The 15,190-nt window shown below is 40.8% G+C and overlaps 1 protein-coding gene across 1 annotated transcript in view; it reads left to right on the top strand.

Annotated features, from left to right (window-relative positions):
- Positions 1–15,190, top strand: part of ITPRID1 (ITPR interacting domain containing 1) — a 262,177-nt gene that overhangs the window by 146,254 nt on the left and 100,733 nt on the right. Inside the window, exon 7 of the mRNA XM_040433939.1 lies at positions 1,662–2,203. Coding sequence (XP_040289873.1) covers positions 1,662–2,203 — 542 coding nt within the window. The remainder of the gene's footprint in view (positions 1–1,661; positions 2,204–15,190) is intronic.

Genomic DNA, 15,190 nt, shown 5'->3' with positions numbered 1-15,190 from the left:
CTTCCCCCCATGTCCCAGTATCATAGTGCCATCTCCCCCCCCAAAAAAAGTGCCAGTATCAAGTGCCTCTCTCCTTCCCCCCCCATGTGCCAGTATCCTAGTGCCAACCCCCCTCCCCATGTGCCAGTATCCTAGTGCCAACCCCCCTCCCCCTCCCCATGTGCCAGTATCAGGTGCCAACCCAACCCCCCTCCCCCCATGTGCTAGTACACAGGAAGAGTTGCGCTGCCGCCCAGCCTGCTACTGAGTTTGTGAGTACAGAGAGCTCAGAGGGAGAGGATCGCAGAGGATTTCAAGTTATTCACATATGAATATTAGTATTACAGCGAGCGGGGCCCGGTGCGATAGAATACAGTGCATAACATAATGTTATTCTGCGGCGGGCCCCCATCCCGGCCGGGCCCTCGGACCATGTCCGAAGTGCCCGACCGGTCAGTCCGCCCCTGGTTGTGGTGTGTTTAATTAAATGTTCTCCAATGACCCTTCATAATAATCCTGCACCATTGCACTATAGTCAATTGCCTAGTCAGTTGCAAAAATAGCTAAATATATTTACTTGGCCATGTTCTGATTCTGAACTCTCATAGAAGTGAATGGAGAGAGCCATATACAGCACTGTATGTGCATCTACCTCTCCATTCTCCATTCATGGTGGCAAAAGACCTGGCCTCATTTCCAGATCCCTGCAGGGCCAAGGGGTGTGAGTATACCATAAATGTCCTGCTGGGAATAATTCTTCAAGGAAAAAAGCATTAACAGGAACATTTTGAGACTCTAGATGGCTCTTCTAGATATACAATGACAGTGTAGAAATGGTGTATGCTCCTTGATTCTTCTAATTCAGCAATCATTTAACTATACATGGCATTAAAGGGGTTCTACAGTTTGTTTTAACTGATGATCTATCCTCTGGATAGACCATCAGCATCTGATCGGCGGGGTTCTGACCCCCGGGACCCCCGCCAATCAGCTGTTTAAGAAGGCAGCGGCGCTCCAGCAGCACCGCGGACTTCTCACTGTTTACCACTGGCCCAGTGACATCACGACTAGTATCAACTGGCCTGGGCGCGGCTAAGCTCTGTTTACTTGAATGGAGCTTAGCCCCACCCAGGCAAGTTGATACTAGTCTTGACGTCACTGGGCCAGCGGTAAACAGTCAGAAGCCGAGGTGCTGCTGGAGCGCTGCTGCCTTCTCAAACAGCTGATCAGCGGGGGTCCCGGGTGTCGGATGCTGATAATCTATCCAGAGGATAGATCATCAGTTAAAACAAACTGTAGAACCCCTTTAAGTACATCATGATTAGCTTTCAACACCATCAGATCTGAGGAATACCATAGAAATACATACAGAATAAATAGACATGTTAGAGACATTATATTGTAGTTCTTTTGTTGTAGACTGTATTTGGAATTTTTAGTTGAAATTCAAATACAATACTCCATTATTTCAAATTCCTGTACATCAGAAAAGCTGACATTCTATTGCTCCGATTTCATTCCTTTAATGGATAAAATCTTTGGAAGCCAAGTACTCTGAAGTAGGAGATGGCCTCCATTCCCAAATTATCCTCAATTCTGCACTGAGAACCTTCTTTTATTGGTTTCTTCTTTTGTTCTTTTAACAACTTAATAGAAATAAAATATGTCTTCTTATACTTTAGGCCGTTTCCGGCAACTGGAAGTCTTAGAACAAGTGACAAGTGCATTTTCCTCATTACTAAATGATATTCACACTATTCAACATAAAGATAGTCAGAATGCAAATTCTGAGAGAAAATCAAAACTTACTCCAGAGAAGAGAAGAAGAATACGACAGCTTCTTTGGAAATTTTCTAAGCAGGTGAAAATAGTTGACGAAAACTTAAGCCCTACTAAAGCAGAACCTGAGGTACCTAAGGAAAACCAAAAGCAACCAGGGAATTTAAAAGATGACAGTAACTTGAAGGTCTTCAGAAAGCAGAAACATAGTGCTGCAGAGTGCAGTTTGGTGACTTCGACAGCTAGTGACAATTGCAACAAGCTACCTGATGGGCAACAATCTGAAGCATGTTCACTTTCTACACCTATGAAACAATGTAGCCATCCTGACATGAAAACCAAAATGACAACACTGAAGGACTCAAGGGTGCCTTCCAAAACATTACAAAAAAATGTTCAACAAAGACTCCAACCTCTATATCCAGAGTCATTTGAAATGGAAGAGGTAAGCATTAAAGAATATTCATATGCCAGAAGGTCTTAATATTTTTCACTTTAGAATGCATGTAAGCAGATATGAGAATTCAGCACATACACTTGTTATACAAATAAGTATATTAGTAACTATAGTTGAGTTAAATTCTTTCATTTCTGGTCTAATTCTAATGAAGATTTCATTCTCTCATGAACAAATGTGACCTGAATCGAAAGTGCTCAGATTGACCTGAAAAGTTGTTCATGACACTCTGAGCTCTCCAACCCCCTTTCAGGCTCTTTAATGTTAACACAGCATTAGTAATGACATTAAGTGACAGTGACAATGTCTATGGGTGAACGGATGGAAGGCGGTGTTAACGAACAACCTGTTTAAAAATTCAGAGCACTGTCTGATTTTTATCTTAAAATTAAAAAAATGCTCCACAAATTATCCTTTTTGGAGGCAGGTACCTTCTTTGTCTTCTGACTTTTAAAATGGTAACCACTATTTTGAGAGATTCCTCCAAAATGAATTGCAGATTTGTTTGCGATCCAAAATATTGGGAAACATAATTAATTTGATTAGTTTAGAATTAATGCACTCATCTCTATTAGTAACACTTCTGGAAATGTTTAACTCAATGAAATAATCAAATAATGCTGAAAATGAATGAGACTTTAAGAGCAAAGTAGGCTGAACTGTGCATTAGATGTTTGTCATTTGTTAAAGCTGAGCAAGTATGTCAGCTGCAAGTAATGCAAATCTAAATCTACTAGGTCATCTTATTTTACTTGGCTATATAAGCACATAAATACAAGCACTTGCTGACTCTTTGGGTTTAAAACAAGTTAAACCTACAGATGGAAAGAACAAATTTAAAAAAACAGATTTAAAAAAAAGAATACATCACATGACAGAAAATCACTATTTTGGGATATTGAAAAAGATACTGTAGCTTATAGATTAAGGCCTCTTTCACACTTGCGTTGTCCGGATCCGGCGTGTACTCCACTTGCCGGAATTACACGCCGGATCCGGAAAAACGCAAGTGTACTGAAAGCATTTGAAGACGGATCCGTCTTCAAAATGCTTTCAGTGTTACTATGGCAGCCAGGACGCTATTAAAGTCCTGGTTGCCATAGTAGGAGCGGGGAGCGGGGGAGCGGTATACTTACAGTCTGTGCGGCTCCCGGGGAACTCCAGAATGACGTCAGATCGCCCCATGCGCATGGATGACGTGTCCATGTGATCACGTGATCCATGCGCTTGGGGCGCCCTGACGTCTCTCTGGAGCGCCCCGGGAGCCGCACGGACGGTAAGTATACTGCTCCCCCGCTCCCCGCTACACTTTACCATGGCTGCCAGGACTTTAGCGTCCCGGCAGCCATGGTAACCATTCAGAAAAAGCTAAACGTCGGATCCGGCAATGCGCCGAAACGATGTTTAGCTTAAGGCCGGATCCGGATTAATGCCTTTCAATGGGCATTAATTCCGGATCCGGCATTGCGGCAAGTCTTCAGGATTTTTGGCCTGAGCAAAAAGCGCAGCATGCTGCGGTATTTTCTCCGGCCAAAAAACGTTCCGGTCCGGAACTGAAGACATCCTGATGCATCCTGAACGGATTTCTCTCCATTCAGAATGCATTAGGATAAAACTGATCAGGATTCTTCCGGCATAGAGCCCCGACGACGGAACTCTATGCCGGAAGAAAAGAACGCAGGTGTGAAAGAGCCCTAACACATTCACGCAGCCTGACGTTTATAAAAATATGAAAGTGTTATTGAAATAAACATAGTTGACATTGATTGCATAAAATTTTTTCTAAACTTTGGCCACATGGACCACAAGCACAATAGACATGACGTCAATGCTCTATGACCTGTGCAGAGGTCATTCAGCAAGGAAGGAGAGTAAATAAGCTGTACCCATGACCTCATATGAACGGTCTATCTTGTGTTATCTACACAAAGGTTTTATCTTTTGTTTTAATACTGTTTTTGATAATAATGAGATTCCTACTGAAAGCGACCTCTAAAGAATTCGAACTGTAAGGGGAAAATCTATAGGATTTTAGGATTAAAAAATATGAATGATGACATAGAAAAGCAAAAAAGCACCAAGAATTCTCAAAGAAACTTTTCAGATAAAAACTTACTTAATAGATCATTATCTGAGGGAGTGGGATAACCTCCATATGAACACACTATATGGAGATTTATCAAGACTGGTGTCCCCATATACCAGTCTTGATGTCAATGCACTGGAGTAAGATGCACCTAATTAGGAGCATCTGTGCCCTGCTGTGGCAGGCTTGATCTATAACATGCCCGTTTCTGGCATAAATTATAGTAAATCTGGTGGGCTTTCCTAAGCTCTGACCCTCCTGCTAAGCCCCACCCCCTTTTCTAGCTACTTTTGAAAAGTAGTGAGAACCTTTAAAAGTTGCAAAATATGGTGCAAATATGGCCTGTACCGTAATTTGCGACTTTTTACACAACAGTGGCCTAAAACCTTTAATATATCTCCCCTATAAGCCTCTATCAATAATTCAGCCTTAGGCCTCTTGTACACGATCGTGGTTTGGTTCCGCATCCGAGCCACATTTTTTGCGGCTCGGGTGCGGCCCTATTCACTTCAATGGTGCCTCAAAAGATGCCGACAGCACTCCGTGTACTGTCCGCATCCGTTGATCCTTTCCGTGGCCCAGCAAAAATTATAGATCATGTACTATTCTTGTCCGTTTTGCGGACAAGAATAGGCATTTATATAATGAGCCGTCTGTTCTGTTCCGCAAATTACGGAAGGCACACGGGCAGCATCCGTTGCAAAACACAGCACGTTCGTGTGCAAGAGGCCTTAGGTTTATCTCGGTACATAAGAGGCAGCGAGGATAGTTACCAGGGCTGCTAACGCTCAACCACATGATGTATTATTTGTTCTACATAACCACAGGCATCATAAATTGTATCACATCCTCACTAACTAAACAAAAATATCAGTGGAGCAGATTTATCAAAACTGGTGTAAAGTAAAATTTGCTTTGTCACCCATAGCAACCAATCAGCTTTCACCTTTCATTTTTCAGAGCTCCTTTGGAAAATGAAAGGTGAAATTTGATTGGTTGCTATAGGCAACTTAGACAGTTTTCCTGTATACCAGTTTTGATAAATCTCCCCCAGTAACTCAAGTGAGCTATCAATATGGGGAAAACAAAAAAGGGGAAATCCAGACCAAATGAATTTAGGCCACTGTCTAGTAAACTTAAACCAGGAGCCATAGTTTATACTACTAAATTGTAACCACTAAAATGAATATTCATTGTCAACAAATATGGCGACAGTATGTGTATATAAGTAATGAATGGAGGAAATAGCAGTAACGCAATGCATCAACTATAATTCACTCTTGAACAGCAGGTTTCTTTCACAGCATAACAGGAGCTGTGTCTGTGACATCAGCATTCGGTGTCAACAGGGGTGGACTGGGAATTTAAAGTGCCCCTGGAAAAAACTAAAAGTGGCTCCATGTTGTGGGTGGGTCCAGCAATACCATATTGTGGCACAAAATGCTGCCCCAGTTGAACCAAATACTGCAGTGCAGCACTATATACTGCCCTATAAGTTGCCCCTCTGTGATGTCAAGTGCTAGCTGCCACTTTCTGTTCTTCTTCTCCAGTTGCCTCAAGATGGCAATACAGTCAAATTCAGGAGTCAGGAGTGCACCTGCAGTCACTCTCCTGGTACAAGAATACTTGACCCACCTAGTCAAGTTAATTAACTTATATTTACCTGGCTGACGGCCATGAGTAGGACTCAGGTGACACCCTGCACATCGACCCACAGGGAAGCTTACTTGTGAGGTCTATGGCCAATCCACGCCTGGGTGTCAGCTGTGATATACTATACAATTGACTGCCTGCTAAGACAGCCATTAAACCCATTAGATACTGCAGTCAGTCATAACCGCAGAAGCTGAATTGTTTAATAGAGGGAAGTTTCTCCCTATGTAAGCCCAACAGACTCACCATGACATAATTATGGGATACCAATGGGCTGCCATGGCCATTAGCAGGGCCTAGTAGGCTTCATATCAGAGTAAAACTGAAAGGCCTAATTTTAGATCCCATACAATGAACACCTTAAAGAAAACAAAATTGATTCTAGAGTTTCTGTTTGCTGTTCATCCCCTCGCCAAAAAAAAGAATCTATGTACCTCAAATTGGTACCATAATAATTGGTATAAAGTGGTATTGCCTTAATTGTGACAACTCTAAAATAAAGCTGTAATGTTATTCATATCACAAGGTCACAAGGTGAACAAAGAAAAGAAAATGGTGGAATTTCACGTGCAGTGGGTGTCATGGCCGGCGGGCCGATCGCAGTAATTAAAGCCTTTAGGTGCCATGATCAAGTGAGATCACAGCATCTAAAGGGTGAAAAACCCAGAAGCGCAAGCTTCTTACCAGCATCCCCTGTGGCCAGTGAGGATGCAGGAAATTGATATCAATATGCTGAGTCTCACTGAAGTGACCCAGCGCATTAAAGCTACAATTCTTATTTTGGCCACCAGGTGGCAGGCCAACATAAGAAATCAGAAATTTTGAGTAATAAATGTATTTAAAAAATCCATGATTGTTCAGAATAAAAAAAAAATGGAATTTGTAGGCTCAAATACAAGCTTCAAAAGCATAACAGAAAAGTAAAAAAAAAAATGTTAGAAATATAGAAATATATAAAAAAGAAAAAAATATAAAAGTTTAAATCACCCCCCTTTCTGTATAATAAAAAAAATACATAAATTTCAAAAAATATATGGGTATCACTGCGACCAAAAACGCCTGTACTTTTTAAATATAAACATATTTTTCCAATACAGCAAATGGCGTAATGGAAGAAAGGGTCAAAATGGCCAATTTGACATTTTTTCAATGCTTTTCTTACCAAAATAATGTAATAACATGTGATCAAAAAGTCACACACACTCCAAAATGGTATCAATAAAAACAGATTGTCCTGCAAAAAAATAGCCCCCAATCAGCTCAGTAGATATAACTATAAAAAAAGTTATGGGGTATCGTTGTAATCATACTGACCCAGAGAAGGAAAGGCACAGGTCAGTTTTGCCGCAAATGGAATTCCGTTGGACACAAAACCCGTAAAACAATGGAGGAATTGCATTTTTTTTCCAATTCCACCCTATTTGGATTTTCTTCCCCGCTTCTCACTACATTGTATGCTATATTAAATGGTGGCATTAGAAAGTACAACTTGTCCCGCAAAAAAAAGCCCTCATACAGCTATGTGAACGGAAAAATGTAAAAGTTATGGCTCAAGGAAGATAGGGAAGAAAAATCAAAACGCAAAAACGAAAAAAAAACTCCGGTATCCTAAGGGTCCCACGAAAATATTATTATTCTATATTCTGAGTTATGCAATAAAAAATTTCTGTATAGCGCCACCTGCTGTTTGCTCTTTTTCTAAGTCGGAAGCATATGCTTAGTTTTATCCTTCAACTGACACCAGGCGCAGCAGAAAGGACACAACTTGAGAAAAGACACTCCCCTTAAGCTGCCAGCTTGAAATAAGTCTATCCGAACAATTGGAGTAATGAATGGGGAGATCTCTGGATCCATGTGAGGTACAGGACTGGTTTTAGCTTTGTTAGAAAGAGGTTGTCATGTACTAGATTATATATGATTTACATTATTCAAGGGATAACCCCTTTAAGAGTATCTGTGTACTTTGTTACATTTACCTTTCCTTCAACCCTGACCAGTCTCCCTGTCCCAGTTGCAGAAAAGCACCCCGACAGCATCATGCTGGCACTTCCATGATTCACTGTAGGGATAGTATTGGGTGAGTGATGAGCTGTGCATGTGCTTAGAATTTTGGCCAACATCTTGATTCTTGATGGTTTCATCAGACCAGGGAATCTTGTATCTCACAGTCTGAGAGTCCCTTATGTGTTTTTTTTTTTTTTTGTAAACTTCAGGCGGCTTTCGTGTGTCTTTTTACTGAGAATAATCTTCTTTCTGGCCACTCTACCATAATGCCCAATGATGGTTGACCTTCTGGAAGTTTCTCCTATCTGTACACAGGCTCTTTGGAACTCAGACACAGTGAACATTGGGTTCCTGGTCATCTGTCTTACCAAAGCTCTTCTCCCCAATTACTTAGGTTGGTGGATTGGCCAGCTCTATGAACAGTCCTGGTGGTTCCAAACTTCTTCCACGTAACAACTGTGCTCTTGCTCTTGTGCTCTTGAGAACTTTCAGTGCAGCTAAATGTTTTTGCCTCCAGATCTGTGCCTCTACACAATGCTGTCTCTGAATAGTGTTGAGCGAGCACCAAAGTGCTCGTGTGCTCGAGTAGAACACTTCACAATGCTTTTGTGTTCTACCGAGCACCCGAGCACAATGGAAGCCAATGGGAGAACCCCAGGCACCCCCTGCTCTGAAGAGGGGAGGGTGTCAGGGCTCTAGTTCGGCTTAGGAGTCCCTACTCTGACTCCATATATAGCTATGTCCATATATAGAGTCAGTGCTTGGGGACACCTCAGTGTATTTAAATCGAATTAAGCCTGTATTTCAGAAAAGTTTCTGCTGGGATTCAAACTCACAACCTTCTGCATTAGAGGCAAGGCACTTAACCACTCAGCTATAATAGCTGCATAGCCAGTTACTAAAAAAAAAAAAAAAAAAAAAAAAAGTCATATTCTCCGATGAAGCCTCTTTCCGATTGTTTGGGGCATCTGGAAAAAGGCTTGTCCGGAGAAGAAAAGGTGAGCGCTACCATCAGTCCTGTGTCATGCCAACAGTAAGGCAATAAGGCAAAAGTGATAACTAAGTGGCTCGGGGACCAAAACGTTGACATTTTGGGTCCATGGCCTGGAAACTCCCCAGATCTTAATCCCATTGAGAACTTGTGGTCAATCCTCAAGAGGCGGGTGGACAAACAAAAACCCACTAATTCTGACAAACTCCAAGAAGTGATTATGAAAGAATGGGTTGCTATCAGTCAGGAATTGGCCCAGAAGTTGATTGAGAGCATGCCCAGTCGAATTGCAGAGGTCCTGAAAAAGAAGGGCCAACACTGCAAATACTGATTCTTTGCATAAATGTCATGTAATTGTCGATAAAAGCCTTTGAAACGTATGAAGTGCATGCAATTATATTTCACTACATCACAGAAACAACTGAAACAAAGATCTAAAAGCAGTTTAGCAGCAAACTTTGTGAAAACTAATATTTGTGTCATTCTCAAAACTTTTGGCCACGACTGTATATAGGCATAATATATTTACACATATTTTTATATATTTAGAATATATTATAATATATGTAATTAGTAGTTTTCCACATATTATGCATTCAGATATATCAGAAGCATGATTTTATATATATATATATATATATATATATATATATACAGTTGCAAGAAAAAGTATGTGAACCCTTTGGAATGATATGGATTTCTGCACAAATTGGTCATATAATGTGATCTGATCTTCATCTAAGTCACAACAATAGACAATCACAGTCTCCTTAAACTAATAACACACAAAGAATTAAATGTTACCATGTTTTTATTGAACACACCATTTAAACATTCACAGTGCAGGTGGAAAAAGTATGTGAACCCTTGGATTTAATAACTGGTTGAACCTCCTTTGGCAGTAATAACTTCAACCAAACGTTTCCTGTAGTTGCAGATCAGACGTGCACAACGGTCAGGAGTAATTCTTGACCATTCCTCTTTATAGAACTGTTTCAGTTCAGCAATATTCTTGGGATGTCTGGTGTGAATCGCTTTCTTGAGGTCATGCCACAGCATCTCAAACGGGTTGAGGTCAGGACTCTGACTGGGCTACTCCAGAAGGCGTATTTTCTTCTGTTTAAGCCATTCGGTTGTTGATTTACTTCTATGCTTTGGGTCGTTGTCCTGTTGCAACACCCATCTTCTGTTGAGCTTCAGCTGGTGGACAGATGGCCTTAAGTTCTCCTGCAAAATGTCATGATAAACTTGGGAATTCATTTTTCCTTCGATGATAGCAATCCGTCCAGGCCCTGATGCAGCAAAGCAGCCCCAAACCATGATGCCCCCACCACCATACTTCACAGTTGGGATGAGGTTTTGATGTTGGTGTGCTGTGCCTTTTTTTTCTCCACACATAGTGTGTGTTTCTTCCAAACAACTCAACTTTGGTTTCATCTGTCCACAGAATATTTTGCCAGTACTGCTGTGGAACATCCAGGTGCTCTTGTGCAAACTGTAAACGTGAAGCAATGTTTTTTTTGGAAAGCAGTGGCTTCCTCTGTGGTATCCTCTTATGAAATCCATTCTTGTTTAGTGTTTTAAGTATCGTAGATTCACTAACAGGGATGTTAGCACATGCCAGAGACTTTTGTAAGTCTTTAGCTGACACTCTAGGATTCTTCTTCACCTCATTGAGCAGTCTGCACTGTGCTCTTGCAGTATTCTTTATAGGACGGCCACTCCTAGGGAGAGTAGCAGCAGTGCTGAACTTTCTCCATTATAGACAATTTGTCTTACCGTGGACTGATGAACAGCAAGGGTTTTGAAGGTACTTTTATAACCCTTTCCAGCTTTATGCAAGACAACAATTCTTAATTGTAGGTCTTCTGAGAGCTCCTTTGTGCGAGGCATCATTCACATCAGGCAATGCTTCATGTGAAAAGCAAACCCAGAACTGGTGTGTGTTTTTTATAGGGCAGCTGTAACCAACACCTCCAATCTCATCTCATTGATTGGACTCCAGTTGGCTGACACCTCACTCCAATTAGCTCTTGGAGATGTCATTAGTCTAGGGGTTCACATAATTTTTCCACCTGCATTGTGAATGTTTACATTGTGTGTTCAATAAAAACATGGTAAAATTAAATTCTTTGTGTGTTATTAGTTTAAGCAGACTGTGATTGTCTATTGTTGTGACTTAGATGAAGATCAGATCACATTTTATGACCAATTTGTGCAGAAATCCATAACATTCCAAAGGGTTCACATACTTTTTATTGCAACTGCATATATATATTCGTAATTGCACATTTATTTTGTGACATACATTTTTTACAATTACAAAAAAAAAGAGAGAATATATAAATGTAATTTAACCTATATTTCTGAAAAAGTTTGTGACAGGATTTGAACTCACAGCTTCTGCATCACAGCCCAGAATTTTAACCGCTACACTATATAGCTGCATAGCCAGTCCCTAAAAAAAAATATATATATATATGAAACTTCTACTGTAGAGTGACTAGCTAAGCAGCTATATAGTGTAGTGGTTAATGTTTTGTGCTGTGATACAGAAGCTGTGAGTTCAAATCCTGTCACAAACCTTTTCAGAAATAGAGGCTAAACTTAATTTAAATATATATATATATATATATATATATATATATATATTTATATATATATATATACATAAAAAGCAGAGCAGCACTCCTTTGCTAACTGAAAGATGGGTGCCAGCGGTGATCCCTCGATTCATGGAGATGAACAAGTAATGAAAATCCACGGCATTCCTTAAAGATGAAAAAGATGTGCTATTTATTCACACGTCATACAGCAACGTTTCGGTTCTCTCTCAGAACCTTTTTCAAGCCAAGTGGCTTGAAAAAGGTTCTGAGAGAGAACCAAAACGTTGCTGTGTGACATGTGTGAATAAATAGCACATCTTTTTCATCTTTAAGGAGTGCCGTGGATTTTCATTACATATATATATATATATATATATATATGAGAAAATAATGGCGGCACCGGAAAACAGCAATGTGGGTGTTAGGTCCAGGGATGTAGCTGCTTACCCCAAATCGACAGTGATGAAAGACGGACAGCACTCCAAGTAAAAAGCAATGGTGTTTATTCACCCATGTGGATGGCAACGTTTCAGCTCATACAAGAGCCTTTTTCAAGCAATGAACACAGTGTATAATGGGGTATACAATACAATCAATCAACAACAATGTATAAAAATAAAGTGCAAATAGTGCATATATAATGTCAAAATACATAGACAAATGTGCATTACTCATCAGCGAAAAAACGCATCAATATTATATCAAAAATACAGTATGAGGTATATATATTATACCATAAAGTGCTATAATTAGTAAGTGATTACAGGTGCACAAGATGTGGGAGGAACAAGAAAAGATGATGCTGCAAAAGGGGAGGGGAAGCGGTGACATACCCAGCGTTATTCCCTGTGCCAAACATGTCGCATACCGCCGAATCCGACGTTCCGATAGAGACACTGCGCAGGCGCCAGGTAGCGTCAAGGTCCCGGCCAGGTCACGGCATGATTTCATCACGTGTCGTTGCGGGAGCATGCGCACAACTGTTGGATCGCTCAGTCGGCCATTTTGCAAAAGGTAAAAACCTCCCAACACTGTGTGTGCGCATGTCCATGTAAAAAGATAGACAGGACAGCGCAGCACGGAAATAGGACCGTGTTCTATGGCGTGGATCCATGGGGGACCAGGGAGAGGCTGCGGCTCAACAAAGCTACAGACCATGTGGGCACAATATAGAGGTGACCACAACGGAATCCGTCGCGGTCATTATACATGCAGCCCATCAAATATATGACACACAATGTGGAGTATCAGAGGCTATTGAATAAAGCAAATCTATTGCTGGCATAACTGAAAACAATTATGTGGACTATTAAAGACATGTAGGCACAATATAGACACACAGGGTACGTCCCACCTCTCGATCCCGCAGCATCATTCTTGTCTGTGAAAATAAAAAGAGAGAAAAAAAGAATAAGAAAAGATGGCTTAATAGTGTTCATAGTACACTATGTATCACCAAAGGAGAGTCGCATATCACATGTAAAACCATTTGGGGCAAACTGCCCATCTAAACATATATCCCCGGATTGTAATCCACATTGAGTCCATTGGGTTTCAAACTATTCAGAGTGTAGATCCAAAAGTAGCTCTCTCTTTCTGAGGATCAACACCCTGTTGCCTCCACGTCTGGGCATGGGTACATGATTAATAGCCCAACATTTGAGATCTTTTTCGGAATGTTTGAACTCCGTAAAATGTTTGGCAACAGGGAGATCCTTTCTTTTTTTGCTTATAGATAATCTGTGATTATTTAGCCGCGTCTTAAGATCAGTCGACGTTTCACCCACATATAATAACTTGCACGGACAGATCAAAACATAAATCACGTAATTGGAATTACATGTAAGGTGAAAACGAATCAAATGTGAAACTCCAGTAGTGGGATGGACAAAAACACTGCCTTTGCCCATATATTTGCAGTCAGTGCAACAAAGCCAGGGAAAGCTACCCTTACCATACAGTATGTGGTCAAAGAAGTTTGTATTGACTTAGACCTGGGGCCAATGTCTGCTCTAACAAGTTGATCGCGTAAGTTTCTGGACCTGCAATATGAGAAAAGGGGGGGAAAGGATCTAAATTCTTGGATCTCACTATGACAACCTCCCACAAGATACCCCAATGTCGCTTGATAATGCGATTGATCTCCTCGCTTTGTTCCGTGTATTTGGAAATAAAAGGAATCCGAGCATGTGACCCACCAGACATCTTCCTCTTCAGGAGACTCCTCCTATCCAAACTATGGACCTTATTAATATGGGAATTGAGCAATTGGGTAGGAGAAAGGATCTCCCTGTTGCCAAACATTTTACGGAGTTCAAACATTCCGAAAAAGATCTCAAATGTTGGGCTATTGACCATGTACCCATGCCCAGACGTGGGGGCAACAGGGTGTTGATCCTCAGAAAGAGAGAGCTCTTTTGGATCTACACTCTGAATAGTTTGAAACCCAATGGGCTCAATGTGGATTACAATCCGGGGATATATGTTTAGATGGGCAGTTTGCCCCAAATGGTTTTACATGTGATATGCGACTCTCCTTTGGTGATACATAGTGTACTATGAACACTATTAAGCCATCTTTTCTTATTCTTTTTTTCTCTCTTTTTATTTTCACAGACAAGAATGATGCTGCGGGATCGAGAGGTGGGACGTACCCTGTGTGTCTATATTGTGCCTACATGTTTTTATTAGTCCGCATAATTGTTTTTAGTTTTGCTCTATTTTCAAGTTATTTGCTTTATTCAATAGCCTCTGATACTCCACATTGTGCGTCATATTTGGTGGCGACCCCATGAGGGATTTGATGGGCTGCATGTACAGTTGTGTTCAAAATTATTCAACCCCCAATGCTGTAAAGGGTTTTAGGGAATTTAGTGTACATTTGTAATTGTGTTCAGAATGAAATCTTACAAGGACTTTTTAAAGAACCAAATGCAACTAAAATGACATCAATTGTTTTTGTAATACAGTATTAAATGTTTTTTGGTTTTAGTGGTTTCTTCATTGACACAATTATTCAACCCCTTAAAGACTACCACTCTTAAGAACAGAGGTTCATTCAAGTGTTTTCGATCAGGTATTGAAAACACCTGTGGATGTCAAGGAGCAGCAATCAAGCATAATAAGCACCAATTAGGCAGATTTAAAAGGACTGTGATACTCAGCTCCTTCTAGACATTTACTGGTATGTTTACAAACATGGTGAAGTTAAGAGAATGGTCCAGGAAGACAAGAGAAGAGGTGATTTCTCTTCACAGGAAGGGCAATGGCTATAAGAAGATTGCAAAGATGTTAAACATACCAAGAGACACTATAGGAAGCATCATTCGCAAATTCAAGGCAAAGGGCACTGTTGAAACGCTACCTGGTCGTGGCAGAAAGAAGATGCTGACTTCGACTGCTGTGCGCTACCTGAAGCGCAAAGTGGAGAAAAGTCCCTGTGTGACTGCTGAGGAACTGAAAAAAGATTTGTCAGATGTGGGTACTGAAGTTTGAGCTCAGACAATAAGGCGCACACTGCCTAATGAAGGCCTCCATGCCAGAACTCCCAGGCGCACCCCCTTGCTGTCTCCAAAGAATAAGAAGAGTCGACTGCAGTATGCCAAAAGTCATGTGGACAAACCACAAAAGTTTTG

Source organism: Bufo bufo, chromosome 5 (assembly GCF_905171765.1).
Source record: "Bufo bufo chromosome 5, aBufBuf1.1, whole genome shotgun sequence".
Classification (NCBI taxonomy): domain Eukaryota; kingdom Metazoa; phylum Chordata; class Amphibia; order Anura; family Bufonidae; genus Bufo; species Bufo bufo.
The sequence above is the reverse complement of the archived record's forward strand: the minus strand, read 5'-3'. Positions and strand labels throughout refer to the sequence as shown.